General features: G+C 51.4%; 1 protein-coding gene and 1 pseudogene across 3 annotated transcripts in view; both read left to right on the forward strand.

The window, feature by feature from the left end:
- Positions 1 to 17521, forward strand: part of KDM4A (lysine demethylase 4A) — a 42500-nt gene that overhangs the window by 12995 nt on the left and 11984 nt on the right. For all 3 annotated transcript variants that reach the window (XM_036446508.2, XM_036446509.2, XM_036446507.2), the window contains exons 8-13: positions 412 to 549; positions 1658 to 1905; positions 3133 to 3332; positions 4401 to 4789; positions 13713 to 13833; positions 16918 to 17099. In XM_036446508.2, coding sequence (XP_036302401.1) covers positions 412 to 549; positions 1658 to 1905; positions 3133 to 3332; positions 4401 to 4789; positions 13713 to 13833; positions 16918 to 17099 — 1278 coding nt within the window. The remainder of the gene's footprint in view (positions 1 to 411; positions 550 to 1657; positions 1906 to 3132; positions 3333 to 4400; positions 4790 to 13712; positions 13834 to 16917; positions 17100 to 17521) is intronic.
- LOC118725051 lies at positions 2431 to 2530 on the forward strand (annotated as a pseudogene).

Genomic DNA, 17521 nt, shown 5'->3' on the forward strand with positions numbered 1-17521 from the left:
ACATGCCCTTGACCGGAATCGAACCTGGGACCTTTCAGTCCACAGACCGATGCTCTACCACTGAGCCAAACCGGTTTTGGCAAAATTCTTTTGAGAGCCAATTTTTTAAAACTTAAACTATATAGTAGGTACGTTGTTATTAACTTAATTAAGGTACGCGATATGCTGTGGAGGAGACGCACACACACTTTGCGGACCACTGCTCTGGAAGAATGGCTATTATAGTCACGGCGTTCTAACGTGATACGATAGGGCTTTGCATGTAGTAGAAGGCACCAAGGCCCCGTGGTTTGATGGCTTATCCTTGGCCATTCAGCTAAGTCGAGGCAGAGCTGGGGCTCAGAGGTCCCGTTCTGCGGACGCCTGCAGTTCGATGCAGCTGCTTCAAGTCTGCTCCTTGCTCTCGTTCAGGTCACGCAGGAAGCCGGAGAGTTTATGATCACCTTTCCTTATGGCTACCACGCCGGCTTTAACCACGGCTTCAACTGTGCGGAGTCCACCAATTTCGCTACGCGGCGGTGGATCGAGTATGGCAAACAGGCCGTGCTGGTGAGTCGGGTTGGCCTCTGTCCCTCTGCCTAACAATGTCTGGCTCTTGTTAGGTGCCCTGGCTGGTGGTGAGAACTTTTTTTTGAACTCCTGGAACTCAGAAACCAAGTGGCTGGGAATGTGCACAAGTGCCCAACATCTTGTGTTCGTTAAAAATTTGTTCCGATTCGGGAAGTATAAAGGGAGGTTTTCGTGCTTCAGTCCATTGGGCGTTCAAGCCACCCCCACACACACTGACACTCTGGCTTTAGCCACTCGGGGATTTCTCTGTTGAGAAATTCTGAGGGGTTTACCTTTTTTTTTTTTGGAATTCTTTTTTAATATTTTTTATTGATTTTTTTTACAGAGAGGGAGGAAGAGGGATGGAAAGCTAGAACCATCAATGAGAGACTAGTTGCCTCCTGCACACCCCCTACTGGGGATGTGCCCGCAACCAAGGTACATGCCCTTGACCGGAATTGAACCCGGGACCTTTCAGTTTGCAGGCTGATGCTCTATCCTAGGGGTGTCGAACTCAATCAGAGAAGGGGCCAAAATCTAAAATCCAGCCTAAATCGCGGGCCGAATGGTTTACTGAACAGTCATGAACTGTCATTGTGATGGAAACGCAGCGGAGTGCAGTGATGACAGCGCGGTGCGGGCCACATTGCAAGGCCTGGCAGGACGGATTTGGCCCGGGGGCCTTGTGTTTGACACATGTGCTCTATCCACTGAGCCAAACCGGTTTCGGAGAGGGTTTTACTTTTACTTGAGGGAAGCAGAGGGAGTAGACTCGCTTGTGTGGTCCTGGCCTTGGGTAGATACCAACAGGAAGGTGGCTGTGGACCATCTGGGGTCTGAGGGCTGAGCTTCCCATCGATCGGTTCTCCTGCATCCCCATAGTGCCTGGGTGGGCCGCCTGGTGCCATCCATCCTCTACCCCAGTTCCCAGCTTCCCTCCCTCTCGGAAGCTCTGCAAGGACCAGATGCCTTCCGCCTCTGAGCCCAGAGCAGTTTGGCTTTGAACTGTCTTGGACCTCTGTCCACCTGCAGGGAGGGGACGGGATGTGGGGTCAGGAGGGGGCAGGTAAAGGGTGCTCACCTAGGGCTCTCTGGTTACTTGCGACAGTGCTCCTGTAGGAAGGATATGGTGAAGATCTCCATGGACGTGTTTGTGAGGAAGTTCCAGCCAGAAAGGTACAAACTTTGGAAAGCTGGGAAGGACAGCACGGTCATCGACCATACTCTGCCCACACCAGAGGCCGCCGAGTTTCTTAAGGAGAGTGAACTGCCCCCAAGGGCCGCGAGTGAGGAGGAGTGCCCGGAGGAGGACATGGAGGGAGTGGAGGATGGCGAGGAGGGCCGCCTGAAGAGAAGGTAAGGAGCAGCCCGCGGGGCCAGCTGTTCAGGGAGGCACGGGCAGGCAGCTGCGGAGAGGCTGGTTCTAAGGAGGGAGTCTGAGCCACAGATGAGGGAATCTTCTTCTGGGTGAGGGCTCCAGCGTCCTCAGAGTGAGGGCATTCAGGCCCCCCGGTGGCTGTACCAGGAACCATAGCATCTGTGGGTGCGCCTATGGTCGGCTGGAGCGAGGGTCACGCATGTGCCAGGGCACAGCTCCCTCTGGGCCAGAAAAGTCAATATCTCATCTACATCATGGGAGCTTTTTTAAAATATATATTTTTGTTGATTTCAGAGAGGAAGGGAGAAGGAGAGAGAGAAACAAGTGATGAGAGAGAATCATTGATTGCCTGCTTCCTGCACTGCCCCTATTGGGGATTGGACCTGCAACCCAGCATGTGCCCTGACCGGGGATCAAACCCTGACCTTCTGGTTCATAGATCGATGCTCAACCCCTGAGCCACACCGGCCAGACATGAGAGTTTTTTAAAAAAGGAGAGTGTGGTGCTTGCTATGGCAGCACACCTACTAAAATTGGGCAGATTAATTAGCATGTCCTCTGCACAAGGATGACATGCAAATTTGTGAAGCAGTTCCTATTTAAAAAAAAAAAAAGAGAGAGAGCGTGTGGTAGTGGAAATGAATGAGATTCCTGGCCTTATCAGTGTTTGAGCCAGAGGATCTATCTCCTAAGGATCGTTTATCCTAGGCCTGTGGTCGGCAAACTGCAGCTCGAGAGCCATATGCGGCTCTTTGGCCCCTTAAGTGTGGCTCTTCCACAAAATACCACGGCCTGCGAGAGTCTGTTTTGAAGAAGTGGCATTAGAAGAAGTTTAAGTTTAAAAAATGTGGCTCTCCAAAGAAATTTCAATCGTCGTACCGTTGATATTTGGCTCTGCTGACTCATAAGTTTGCCGACCGCTGTCCTAGGCCATGTGGGGAAGGAATGAAGGAGAGACATGGATGGGCTCCTACTGTATGCCAGGCGCTTTCGTACTCAGCCTACCGTTCCTTAGGCCTCGTGGTGAGGGGTGACATCCCTGTTTCCCACTGGATGGGACGGGCTCCGGGGTGACGTCCTTCGTCTCAGGTCCCACAAATGGGGAACCTGACCGGCTCTGCCCCTCGTTTTTGGGTTGTGTGTGGATGTGTTTGTGTCCGTGGGTCTATACGTGGGCCCTCAAACAGCTTCCTCTCTCCTTGCAGCCTCGCCAAGCACCGCATAGGGACCAAGAGGCACCGAGTGTGTCTTGAAATCCCGCAGGAGGTCAGTCAGAGCGAGCTCTTCCCCAAGGAGGAGCTGGGCTCCGGCCAGTACGACCTGACGGCGTGCCAGGCCGCGCTGGCCCCCGTGAGGCCCACCCACAGCTCCGTGCGGCCGGTGGAGGACGGCCTCCCCTTCCCAGGTCAGCTGGCGACGGTGTGCTCCCCCAGCCTGCCTGTGCTCTGTTCTGTGTGGGGTGCCATGCCGAGTGCTGGGTCACAGATAAGAAAAGGTCTGAGTGTGAGGAGCCCTTTGGTTAGGAGCACACAGGGCAGGCGAGGAACGGAGGGGAAAGGCCCCCCTCCCTTTGCGCGGAGAGGGGTCCAGGGCACACTGGAGGCTTTGGAGAAGTGACAGTGAACCCAAGGGGACAAGATCAGTAGGAATTTTCCAGGCAGCGTTGGAGACATCAGAAGGCATCCTCTAGAGGCACAGCGGGGGTGGGGGGGAGGGGGGGGAAAGGCACGGAGCTGTGAAAGGACAGCTGTTTGGGAAGCTGGTAGTGATTTCCTGCATTGGAATATGGGGGCGGGAGGTGGCTGTGCTACCGGGAAATGAGCGAGAGGATGTGGGGACCGCCTGCCACCTTAGCGTGGCTCACTGGGAGCCGAGGAGCCACTGTATTTAGGGGGGAGTGGTGGGTCAGTGTTCTGGAGCAGAGGCCACCAAGCTTTCGGACCTCACGGACCACCAGTGGGCCGCGGCTCTCCGGTGGCCCACCCTCGGACGGATGGCTGTGAGGGTAGATTTGTTGGGGACGGGCTGTGTCAGTGTCCGGTCAGGCTTGACACCACTTTGTCAGTGCCTCTGCTGAGAGCCAGACAGCTCTATGGACTCCACCTGGGCCTGGGCTGCCTTCATTCAGGTTGTCCAGCCGGGGGCGCTAGGTCTCTCCTGGGCCTAGGTCTCTCCCGGGCTCAGGCTTCATTTCCTGCCAGCCTTCTGCGGACATGGCAGCTGGCACTTATGAGTGTCTGCCGTGTGTGCCAGGCTGTGCTCCGTCTTGTACAGACCCTGGTAGCACCTTGCGTGAGAGAGGATGAAACTGGAGGCCCAGAGAGGATAAGCAGCCCCTCACCACACAGGGACCTTGTGGGAGTTCAAGGCCAGGCCTCACCCTGCCCTGCTCTTTGTGTGCTGTCGCCGCCTTTCTCGAAGTTCAGACGTACGGGAGGAAGTTGGCTTTGGCCAATGTGTATGTGTGTTTCAGATTACTCTGACTCGACTGAAGTCAAATTTGAAGAGCTTAAAAACGTCAAACTAGAAGAGGAGGAGGAGGACGAGGACGAGGAGGAGGAAGAGGAGGAAGCAGCGGCTGCCTTGGATCTCTCTATGGCTCCTGCCTCTATAGGGGGACACCTTGTCTTCTCAGGTCCCAAAAAGAAATCCTCTTCCAGCCTGGGCTCCAGTTCATCCCAGGATTCCGTTTCTTCTGACTCAGAGACCAGTGAGCCCCTGTCCTGCCAAGGCCAAGGGCAGACGGGAGCTCTCCCTGCGCACGGCTATGGCCGAGGGGACGGCAGGGTGGCTGCGGGAGAGCCGTGCAAGAGGAAGAAAAGGAGCGCCACCAGAAGCATCAGCGAGCGGGAGCTGGCGGAGGTAGGGCTGCCTGGAAGGGACCGTGTGTGTGTGTGTGTGTGTGTGTGTGTGTGTGTGTGTGTGTGTGTGTGTGTGTATGTATGTGTGTGTGTGTTTGGGGAGGGTGCAGCAGTGTCCAGGATGGCAGGAGTAACCTTCGGGTGGACCTCCAGTCTGCCGTGGTGTGCAGTGGACAGCCAGGTGGCGTTGGCTCACTTCCAGAAAGGAGTTCCTTTCTCTCATATCTCTGTGTTCCTGTTCCAAAGAATTGCTCTGCAGCCTCTGGGACCGAGGTGGATCAGCATCCTCTGACCCTCCTCGCCTTAGAGGTTCCAGGGTTAGGGTGGCAGTGATTGCAGCCCAAAAATTTGAGAGTGGGGAATGATGGCCTTTCTTGTTCTAAAATTCAAGTTTTTTTCCCCCCTTAAAAATTATGCCTGCCCTGTAGACTCCCGAGAGAATTCTCCCTCCACTCCTTCCTCCCACATGATTCTTCATCTCCCAGGATTGCCTTGCTGATAGAGTATCCTTTCGGAGACCGGGGTGAATCCCCAAAGCCATCCACGGGACATCGTTCAGGCTTCCTCCCGGAGCATTCTGGGAAGGTCTGAGTGGGACAGAGCAGAGCTGGGCTGGATGCGGCTGGGCTCACACCTACCCCAGCACCAGCTCTTCCTCCCGCCTCAGAGCTTCTGTGGGGCACGTTGCAGCCTTGGGTGGAGGGGGGTGGACAGAAGTCAGTGCAGAAGGTCTCCTTTGTTCCCCATCCCCTCAGCTTACCTTTGAGAACTTATCTTTTAAAAATTGTTGTTATGAAACATTTCTAAAGTATATTCAGCTCGAATGCCATCACAAGCCCCCTAGGTATATTCTGCACATTAACGTTTGGCCCAATGGCTTTATCTCTTTGGCTGGAGTACTAACCGTCCGTATTAGAATCCCTCTCTGGTGCCCTTTTGTGGTTGGTTTGTCCCCTTGCCTTTAATTTCCGTGTAGTTTTCTTTCGCTGTCTCTGGATCTCGGGGTTCAGGGTCTGTAGAATTTTCCAGGGCTCCCCCCCCTTCCTCTCCTCGCAGTGGGCGCAGGCTCCTCAGCCGATGCCGCCTCACCTCCTCCTCATGGCCTCTGCTTGCTGCTCTGTCTCTGTATGGCAGCTCCCACAAGAGAGGCTTTTCAGCTTGGAAGCTGGAACCCCTCACATTCCTGTTGCTGCATCCGAGCCATTCTTCCTTCACAAAGCTCTGTGCTCTCTCGTTCATCCCGCTGTCAGGCCACCGGCCGCACTATTCCTCTCTCGCAGTGTCATCTCGGCTTCCTTGCCTTCAGTTGCAATCACAACCATAAAAGCAGCTAACAATAGCAAGGACTTACAGTATGTGGAGTACTTCCTATGCATTGCTTAGACGAGCAGTCGTGACTGCTGGTTTAAGGAAACCTTTGGAGCAGCGGTCGCCAACCGGTTCGAAAAGTTGGCAACCGGTGGCTTAGACCAGTGTTTTTCAACCTTTTTTGGGCAAAGGCACACTTGTTTCATGAAAAAAATCACGAGGCACACCACCATTAGAAAATGTTAAAAAATTTAACTCTGTGCCTATATTGACTATATATAAAGTAATTCTCTTGAATAGGAATCAAATAAACACAAAGAAAGTATTTTATAATTACTTTATTATGAAATATTAAGTAAACAAAATAGTGAAAAATTATAAAATTCTTGTCTTGTCTGCACCTACGGCACACCAGGCAAGCCGCGGAACAGCGGTTGAAAAACGCTGGCTTAGACTATGTATTCCTGCTTTATTATTTATTGACTAGAGGCCCAGTGCATGAAATTTGTGCATGGGGTTAAGGGGGTGTCCCTCAGCCCAGCCTTCACCTTCTCCAATCTGGGACCACTTAAGGGATGTATGACTGCCTGTTTAGGCCCGATCCTAGTGCCAGCCTGTTTGCCCCTAATTGCCCGCCCCTGCAGGTCTGGTCACCCCTAACTGCCCTCCCCTGCAGGCCTGATCCCTCCCAACTGTCCTTCCCTGCTTGTCATCTTGTGGTGGCCATCTATCACCACATGGGGGCAGCAGTCTTGTGTGTTGGAGTGATGGTCAGTATGCCGGGGACGGAGGCTGCTCCAGCATGCCTCTTTCTCGTTGGACCCCTGCTCAGGAACCATTGAGTGCCTTCCTGGCTCCTTTCGTTTCTGTATCGACTTCTCAGCTGTGGTGTGATGGGGACACCCTTCTCCACTCCACACCAGCAGTCTCTCCTCGGCCTCCCCTTGCTGTGCTGGGATCTCTGAACAACTTCAACTTCTCTAATGATCCCGTGGCTGCCTCCTTCGCTTTGCTCTATGCCGCTATGGCATGCCTACTCCGGGCTCGGACGGTGCCTTCAGGGAGCTCACAGTCTGGATGAGTGGACAGATGGGAACAGATAGTTCTGGTACTTAGTGATCCATGATGCGCACAGGTAGAGAGTGAACAGCCTGCCTGGGGTTGGGGTGAGGTGTTCAGGGACAGTGCCGAGAAGGAAGCGTTTTGGGCCTGAGGCGGGCAGGGGTATGCCAGGTGGGCAGACGGAAATTGGAGAGAGAGTCTGGGAGAGGAGAGTGACCTCTGGTGGTGGTAGCTCATGCCAAGGTCAGAGCGTGGTGGGGAGGCCTAAGTGGTTCCATTTGCCTCAGGCATATGGGACTGGAGAGGCCGGAGGGATGAGTCAGGACCCAGGTCAGGGAGGTTCTGCTGTGTGGAGCAATCCGACCTCAGAGTTGTGTGTGGGAGCAGTGGGAGGTTTTCCGCAATGTGGTTTTGGAGATTGAAGATTTCTATAGTACATTTTAAAAGATACATTTTTATTGATTTCAGAGAAGAAGGGAGAGGGAGAGTGAGATAGAAACATCAATGATGACAAAGAATCATTGATCAGCTGCTCCTGTATGCCTCCCACAGGGGACTGAGCCCACAGCCTGGGCATGTACGCTGACTGGGAATCAAATCGTGACCTCCTGGTTCATAGGTCAACCTCAACCACTGAGCCACGCTGGCTGGGCTCCATAGTACATTAAAAAAAAAAAATATATATATATATATATATTTTATTGATTTTCTACAGAGAGAAAGGGAGAGGGATAGACAGCTAGAAACATTGATGAGATAGAAACATCGACCAGCTGCCTCCTGCACACCTCTCACCGGGGATGTGCCCGCAACCACTGTACATGCCCTTGACCGGAATCGAACCTGGGACCTTTCAGCCCGCAGATCGACACTCTATCCACTGAGCCAAACCGGTTGCGGCCATAGTACATTTTTTAAATGCACAAAGATGTGTACAGAATAATACAGTGAACCCACAAATTCTCATCATCTGGATCTGACAGTTCTCAATATCTTGTCGCTTTTGCTTCATCTATTCTTTTATTTGCTGAAGTATTTTAAAGCATATTTGAAATAGCATGTCATTTCCTTCTACTTCAGTGTGTGCCTCTAAAAAACATGGATATTTTATTATGCTTATTTATTTATTTATTTACTTACTTACTTACTAGAGGCCTGGTGCACGAAATTCATACATGGGGGTGGGATCCCTCAACCTGGTCTGCACCCTCTTGCAGTCTGGGAGCCCTTGGAGGCTGTCTGGCTGCCAGCTTAGGCTTGTTCCCGCCAGTTGGATATCCTTAGCACTGCTGTGCAGGCAGGAGAGGCTTGTGCCTCCGCCATTGTACTCGTAAGTCTGGCTTCTGGCTTTTAGCTCCTGCATTGAGTATCTGCCCCCGGTGGTCAGTGTGTGTCATAGCGACCGGTCATTCTGCCATTTGGTCAATTTGCATATTAGCCTTTTATTATATAGGATTTTTGCTTGTTAATCCTCACCCAAGGATATTTTTCCATTGATTTTCAGAGAGTAGAAGGGAGGGAGAAAAAGAGAAACATTGATGTGAGAGAGACACATTGATTGGTTACCTCCCGCATGCATCCCGACCTGGGTGGAGATTGAGCCTGCAACTGAGGTATGTGCCCTTGACCGGAATTGAACCCCGGAGCCTTCAGTTTGATTGCTCTATCCACTGATCCAAACCAGCTAGGGCCAAAATATGGATATTTTCCTAATCTCTATGCCATTATTACACCCAGCAACATTACAAAAGTTCTTTAGCATCAGCTAATACCCACTCCATAATAAAATATTCTGAATTGTTTAAACATTTACTTTATGGTAGGTTTGTTTGAGTCAAGGTTTAATCTAGTCTTTTGCGTTACATTTGTTTATTATGTCTCTTAAGTCTATGTTAGTCTAGCAAAGTGTTCCCTTCCCTTTTTCCTACCATTGACTTACTCGAGACAATGCTAGTTCTTTAGATTGTGCAGTGAAGGGGTTTTAAAGCTCTTTACTGATGCTTCAGAAGATCATTTTGGAATCAGTATAAAGATTTTTAGAGGGGGAAGAAATGAGGCAAAATTAGAAATTGAAGGTGGAATTATGGATTATTTTCACTTCCTACATTTATGAGTTGCTTGAATATTTTTGTGATTAACATGTTATTTTTACAGTCCAATACTTCTACTTCAGGAAAGGAGAAATAAGGATTTGCAATAGGGAAGCCAATTTGGAGTCTGTTCCTGAAAGCAGGATGGTGAGGACCTGGGCTGTGGGTGGAGGAAAGGATGGGAGTAGGAGTTGGCCTGGAGCTGCTCAGAGAAATTTCCAGAAGCCAGGCCCTGGGCCACATTCAGCTTTGCCTGAGGGCTTGGCCAGAGCCTTCTGTACGCGCAGGAAGGGAAGTTCAGTTTCAGAGAGGCGCTGCGGGCACATTCACCGACAGGGTGGCAGTCAGGCCAGGGGCAGAAGCGGAAGCACTTTGCCGTCCGTAGAGAGTTCTAATAACATTGTGGGAACAGCTGGATTTCTAAGAGCACCCTTGTGTACCCCCTCCGTTAACCGCCCCCCAAGGTATAATTTGTGCCTCTTGGGAAGCAGTTTGTGTGCCACGTCTTATGTCAAGGGCCCTGGTAAAAGCGCCTTGGTGACTGACTACCATACCAAGCACCGAAGCCTTAGAGGTTTCATTGAAGAGCGCACTGGGCCACCGCAGGTGCTGGCTGTGAGAGTTCTCTTTGGTGTCCCCAAACAGGAGAGAACAGCTGGTCCTTCTCTGCAAGGAGCATTGACCTTGACCCTGGGTGCCCAACGTTAGAAGGAGGCACGGAGAACGGGGAGGGAGGAGTGGCTTGAGCTCTGGCTCTCATGGGGCAGGGGCCTGGCAGACCCTACATGCTCTCCCCTCCGTCCTCACAGCCCTGTGGGGCCGCACTCCTTACCCCCGTTTTACCAGTGGCTTGCTACTTGCCTGAGCTCACTCAGCTGGTTGGTTACATTGGACTCTGCGTGACCGAGGGAGTTGAAAGTCCCAGCACATTGCCTGGAGGGGCCACCCTGTGAGGAAGGGTGTGATGCCGAGGCAGCCGGGGAGCATTTGACCCTAAAATGATCTTGGAATTTGAATAGACCGACTGCTTGAGTCCCAGGCAGTTGATGGTGGTGGGAAGGGCACAGACTTGAGACGGGGGCTCCAGGCCGCCCTCTGGCTGGGTCTTCAGCTCCCGGGAGAGGGGGGGGAAGAGGGGGAAGTGGGGGGGAGAGGATGTCCCAGCTGTCTCTGCATGGCCACGCCACCGTGCGTGTGTGCTGGGTACAGAGGCGCTGGGGGTGTAGGAGGCCCCGAGAACACGTGAATGAAGGCGGCGTCCCCCTTTCCCAAAGCTGCACTCACTCCGGGGTTCTTAATCGCAGCCCCTCCTCGTCTTCCTCCGGTACATGGACTTACGAAGGGATCTGTCTTCACCTCCCGCCTCTTAATTGTTTCCTGTTGCTGCTTTAACAGCCACAAACTTAACACAGATCTATCTAGTTGTTCAGTGTAGAAGTCTGAGATGGGCCTCACTGTGCAAAGTCAAGGCGTCCGCAGGGCTGCGGCCCCGGCCCTTCCTGCAGGCTCTCGGTAGAGCCGGGTCCAACCTGCTTCTACAACCGCCCACACTTCCCGGGCCTGAGCCCTCTTGCACCTTCAAGGGCAGCAGCTTCCGGCCAAGGCCAAGTTTCTCCCGTCACTCCCCTGACACTGACTCTTCATTGTTAAGCAAGTTGGATTGTGTGGGGCCCGCCTGGGTAATCCAGGATAATCTCACTAGTTCAGGTTATCTAATTAGCCACTTTAACAATCCTTTGTCATGTTAGCACATTCAGGAGGATTAGGACCGGCCATTTTTTTTTTTTTTGGGGGGGGGGGCATTCCTGATCTCTCTCCTTTCACAGACTTCTTTCCTCTCTGCCCGGAAGACCTTCCTTACATAGCCCCTATCCTAAAATACCCAAGCTGTGCTCTCATTCCTCCCCTGGATCCTCCAAAATAGCCTCTGTGATGTGTTTACTCCTTAGTTCCTTACTCTTTCTGCTGGAATTTCTCTCACAAAAGTTCCCCTCTCCTCTTCCCAGGCCATCGGCCACTTCCTGCTCAGTAGTTCTGAGTTCTTTGTCCCAGCGGATTTTCCCTGCTGGCAGCCCTCCCTCTCTGCTTTGTGTTCCTTTTACCACCGACTTCCAAATCTTTCTTTTCTTCCTTCCTGTCCTGGAAGGCTGGGGTCTCCCATCCATTTGTCTTCCATTGAGAATCTTCTCCACTCCCATGATCCCTGTGGATGTGTTAACATGACAAAGGATTGTGACGGTTGCTAATTAGATGCTGAGGATTCCCAGGTCCATAGCTCTCACTCTGACTTCCGTGCTGAACTTGTCTCAATTCTTTGGTTAAGTCTCTGCTGCCAGAGGAAGGACCCAGAGATACAGGCTGTGTGAATCCGGTGCAGCCTGTTGAACCTGGCCTATGCTGTCTCCCCTCTCCATCCACGTGAGTTCTCTTTAAGTTTCCCCCTGGTGACTCAGGCCAGGAATCCCCACCACCTCTGCTTCCTTTGTTCTTATAGTCTCTGCACTTCCCACTTCAGGCCTGTTGTCTAGGTGGTTTTCAAAGTGGGGAATACCAGAAGATTAGTGGGGTGCACGAATAAGAGAATGGAACTTAAAATATCCTTTTCTTTTAAAGTGTGCGTAAGTACTTTAGTGTATATAATTCATTAGTAAATATACATACGTTGGGGTGCGTGTTCCTAAGTTTTTTATTTTTATGATAGCACTATCAAATTGGAGTATGGGTTTTCCAGTTTGTTTTAGCCAAAGAACTAAGTGAAATCATTCATAACATGTGAATCACAAAAAGCAGAGTGGTTCTGGTGGGATGGAGGTGGGGCCTGTGGAGGCGTTTGAGGGCCTTTTTGATGTACATTTGGAGATCCGATGAAAAGTCTGATCATCTGAGACACGGACGGCAGTGGGAAGAGGTCCCTAACGTCCTCACTCTTCCAGCACATTCCCGCACACGGATTGGCTTCACTCCTGCATGCAGAGATCACGATGTTCTATCAGACTTTTCCCCCACACCTTGCTCCTCTCTTCGGCAGGCTTTTGCACTCGCTCATCTCAGTAAATATTTGTCTAAAACTCGCTGGTTAAATGTATGTGTGGGAGAGCAGGCCCTGTTCTGGTTGGATGCGGCCTGCTCAGAGTTTTCCTGACATTCCGTGTGGTTCTTACGCTGGGGCTCTGGGCAGGCCCTGCCCCCCTCGGCTGCTCTCCGGTGTTCCTCGCAGTCGCAAGGTGGCCCTCTTCCAGGCCTCACTTCATTTCCTCCCTTAATAGGTTTTGCTTCAACCCCATGTCTCCTAATGCCAGCATACCCAAGTTTTATAAACGTGGATTAGGAATAAACTTTTTTTTTTTTTTTATAATATATGTTATTGATTTTACACAGAAAGGAATTGAGAGGGGTAGAGAGTTAGAAACGTCGATGAGAGAGAAACATCGACCAGCTGCCTCTTGCACACTCCCCACTGGGGATGTGCCTGCAACCAAGGTATGTGCACTTGACCGGAATCGAACCCGGGACCTTTCAGTCCGCAGGCCAACGCTCTATACACTGAGCCAAACCGATTTTGGCAGAAATAAACTCTTATGTGCTATTACTGACTCAGTCCTAAACATCTTAAACCTCACTGCATTTGCTCTGGCTTTCTGTAAACGCAGCGTTAAATCCACCTTTCCCTTTGCAGCGAGGCCAGGATTTAAGATGTGCTGTCTATCCTGGCTCACGTTCTCCCTGGAGAAAGAGGAACGAATGGTGTTAGCTGGAGCTGAGTCTCCACAGTGCGTTTCTTGACAGGCTTCTTTTACCTGTATGGGTCAGCTGCTCCACACCCTTTAAAATGTCCTCTAGCCAAAACCGGTTTGGGTCAGTGGATAGAGAGTTGGCCTGTGGATTAAAAGGTCCCTGGCTCTATTCCAGTCAGGGGCATGTACCTTAGTTGCGGGCACATTCCTAGTAGGGGGTGTGCAGGAGGCAGCTGATTGATGATTCTCTTTGATGTTTCTAACTCTCTATCCCTCTCTCTTCCTCTCTGTAAAAAAATCAATAAAATATATATTTAAAAAAAATGTCCTCTAGCCTTTCACACTGAGGTGGTCAGCTGTGGCACTGTGTAACAGCTGTTGCTGGCCTTCGGTCCAAGGGGAGGGGTGCCTGGGTTTCTCTGGGGCTCATGACCGTGAGCTTAGGGGCTGGCGTAGGTTTATTTTTGGTACGTGGGTTTTAGGCTGCCAGGAACCACACTTATTGTGTACAAATGCTGCTGCAGAGTGTTCACACAATCCTAGTTTAGACTAGTTTGCATCAAGGCACCGTCCTTTTGTGCCTTTAAGACCGGTGTTTTTGTGTTTGGTTTTCTGTTTTTGTGTATTTCTCTGTGCCCGCTCTTCCCCTTGGCTTTCATGGTAAGACTGACTTTTGCCGTGTCCCTAAGTGGAGGCCAGACCCATTTGATGTCTTCTGTGGTTTGCCCAGGTGGCGAGTGAATACATGTTTTCCCTGGAGGCGAAGAAGAAGTCCAAGGGCCGGCGCCAGCCCCTGAGCAAGCTGCCCCGCCACCACCCGCTTGTGTTGCAGGATGGCGGCAGCGATGATGGTGAGTGTTGTCTTCTCTCTTCGCCAGGAGGAAAGCAGCTCACCTCACAGGGCACCGGAGGCCACGCGGAGGGCCCAGGGGGAGCCTTTGGCTTAGCGCTTCCTCCAGATAGTCCATAAAGAGGGTAGGATTTCATGTGATACCTAATTTATTAAGCGATTGAAGCATTTGAAACAGAAGAGTGACATGGTCAAATTTACAGGAGAAAGATTGCTCCAAGTGCTTGCATTGAGAATGGCTTTTAAAAAATATATATATATTTTATTGATTTTTTTTTTTTTTTTTTTTTTTTTTTACAGAGAGGAAGAGTGGGATAGAGAGCTAGAAACATCGATGAGAGAGATACATCGACCAGCTGCCTCCTGCACACCCCCTACCGGGGATGTGCCTGCAACCAATGTACATGCCCTTGACTGGAATCGAACCCGGGACCTTTTAGTCCGCAGGCTGACGCTCTACCACTGAGCCAAACCGGCTTCGGCGAGGGTCACACTTTTAGAAGTGTGTTTCTTTAGTTTCTTTTAGCCTAGTGTACCCCTCCTCACTTAAATTTCTTTCCTGTGAGGTATAACGTTCAGTGAAATGCACACACGTTAACTGTACAACTCAATGAAGTTCATATATGTAAACTGTCAACTTTGAATCCTGCAATTTTCACATAAGACAATGAACAATTGTCTACTACATCATTGAATATTCACCAATGGGATGATTTTTGGCCACTTAATGGTTTTGTAAACAGAATAGATGTCGGCGTGGGAAGCTTTTCTCTTGTGATTGTGAGGCTGTTCTGTGTCTTCGGTCCTGTCTTGGTCACTCTCATTTTGGCCAGGATGCAGAAAATATCGATGCTTTGGGTTGACATCGTGGTTCCTGGCTGGGCCGGAGGATGGATTCCTGGGGTTGACTTTGATTGTTTGCATTGGCCTCACTTTGCTGCGATTTGCTCCTTCCCTGAGGTCTCACTTGTGGCAGCTGCCAGAACTCTGTACATTAAACACAACTGTAAAGGTGGACTAGATAGTGACTCATCTGCACTGAGCCCTGAGCCCTGAGCCCTGAGCCCTGAGCTGGAACTGCCGGAGGGGACAAAGAGATGGGCACCTCGTGCGCCGTGTGCGGAGTGTTCTCGGGCTGCTCTGCCCAGGTCTCCAGGGCCTCTGGGAAAGCACTTCTGTCTGGGAAGAATCGAGAAGGGGCTGTTGCTGGGGATTGGTGTCCCACTGGGGAGGTGTGGTGGTCCCAGGAGGCGCCTTGTGGGGCTGGCGCAGCCAGGCTTCCATCAGCTCCTCCACACGGGAGCCTTTTTTTGAATGCTTGTCAAAGAGGGGCATCCTGATGATAATTTCTCATGCTTCCCTCACTTGGGGGAGCACATGGAGAAACACTGGGTATCAGTTTATTTGGGGATTTGCTGCTGCTTCTGGCCTTCTTGTGTCATCTCATTCAGCATAACGTTAGAGTGATGGGGCTTCCCCTTACCTTCTTTTTTTAAAATATATTTTTATTGATTTCAGAGAGGAAGAGGGAGAGGGAGAGAGAAAGAAGGAAACATCAGTGATGAGCCAGGACCGGTTTGGCTCAATGGATAGAGCGTCGGCTTGGGGACTGAGGGGCCCCGGGTTCGATTCTGGTCAGGGGCATGTACCTTGGTTGCGGGCATATCCCCGGTGGGGGGTGTGCAGGAGGCAGCTGATCGATGACTCTCTCTCATTGATGTTTCTAGCTCTCTATCTCTCTCTCTTCCTCTCTGTACAAAAATCAATAAAATATATATATTAAAAAAAAAAAAAAAAAAAAAAAAAACATCAGTGATGAGAGAGAATCGTTGATCAGCTGCCTCCTGCACACCCCACACTGGGGATCGATCCCGCAACCTGGGCATCTGCCCTTGATAGGAATTGAACTGGAGACCCTTCAGTCCACAGGCTGACGCTCTATCCATTGAGCCAAACTGGCTAGGGCTCCTTACCTTCTTTACTTTATTTCTCCTGGGAGCTAGTGTGCTATGCCATCTTCTCTCGATGATTTGGGGGAACTGGAAAGTGTAGCTCGCTTTGTGAGCAGTTTTGTGTGTTCCATTCATCTGTGGGACCCCTTCTTTTGGGAGGATGTGCCCAGAGGGGATTTCCTGTGCAGACTGTACTGAGGCCGGTGAAGTATATGCTCTGCTCTCTGGAATAATGGAGAGCTGTGCCTTGTTATCTAGAGGGGTGTGTGTGTTTGAGGGACCAGGCAGTAAGTATTTCCGGCGTAGTAGGCCTCATGTCTCTGTCACATTTTCTGTTTGTCACCTAACCCTTTGAAAATGCAACTTTTTTTTTTTTTTTTTTTTTTTTTTTTACAGAGACAAGGGTGATTTTTAAATTAGAAAATAAATAAGCCTTATTTTAATACAATACCACCATTTGTGAGCACAAACAATTCTCAGCTCCCTGGGTGGGCTGGATTCGGTCCATTGCCAGCCCTTAGTCTAGACTCGGGTGTCACATCCTGCAGTTGGGACAAGGCTCCATCTTGGACATGCTCTGCCTTCCTCGGAGGCAGAGCCCGCAGGGGTTGGCGAGCCCCGTCCAGAAAAGGCAGATTTCCCACTGACCTTTCCAGAGAGAGCTGGAAAGTTCTGGCCAAAGGCAGTGATCTAAACACTCATAAGCCGTGGCACTTCCCTATTGTGTTTTATCCTTGTTTCCCTTCAGTGCCACTGAAGAGAAAACTTGAAAGGTAAGGACTCAACATGCTGACATTGGAGGCGGCGAGTGACACGGTTTCTAGGCCATGTTTCACTCCGCTGGCTGAGTGCTGGCAGCCGTGAGGGCGGGGAGAGCAGGCCGGACGTCTGTGCCAAGCAGGACAGCAGAGATCCTGAATGGTTCTGGCCAGAGAAAGGCCGGCTGCAGGCAGGACTCCCCTCACCGTCACCCAGGCATCGACAGTTTATTGAAAATCACTTCTGCCCTTTGCCTTTATCACCGTAGGCCCTTGGGTTTAGTCCAAACCTGGGACCAAGAGTCCTGGCTGAGCTCATCTGCTCCCCAGGCCGAGCCCTGGGTGTGCTAACTCCTGCTCTGCTTCCTTCTCTAGAGGCATCCGAGCAGCTGGCCCCCGAGGAGGAGGCGGAGGAGACGGAGGCCTGGGCCAAACCGCTGAGCCAGCTCTGGCAGAACCGACCCCCGAACTTTGAGGCCGAAAAGGAATTCAATGAGACCATGGCCCGGCAGGCCCCTCACTGCTCCGTCTGTATGATCTTCCAGATTTACCATCAGGTGAGCCGCTCCAGCCTCTGTTTGCGGAGGACCAGCGGCCAGAGGGAAGCCAGGCTTAATTGTGGGTGCGTAGCGTGTCGCCGGTCGCCCTGGGGAGGCGCGCTTTGCTGGTGTTCTCTGCCCCGCCCACGTGCTGGTCATCCTCCACGGGCAGAACCCCCAACAATGCCGGTCTTCATCGGAGTGAGCTGATGACGGGGTTCAGGCTTGGGGGTGCCCCTTGGCACGCTCCCTGTTGGCAGAGGAATCGGCTCTTGTGCGCTCATTCTAGTCAGTGATGATTCCTTCCAGATGGTTCGTAGTCCTGACCGGTCCGCCTGGAGGAGGAATGTTTCTTTGCTGTAGTCTGGGTTTCAGATGGAAAGCCACATCCTCTTCTTTCCCGGTCCCACCTCCACAGTGGATATTGGCAGCCGTGAAAA

This window comes from Pipistrellus kuhlii, unplaced genomic scaffold (assembly GCF_014108245.1).
Source record: "Pipistrellus kuhlii isolate mPipKuh1 unplaced genomic scaffold, mPipKuh1.p scaffold_m20_p_2, whole genome shotgun sequence".
In the NCBI taxonomy this organism is placed as follows: domain Eukaryota; kingdom Metazoa; phylum Chordata; class Mammalia; order Chiroptera; family Vespertilionidae; genus Pipistrellus; species Pipistrellus kuhlii.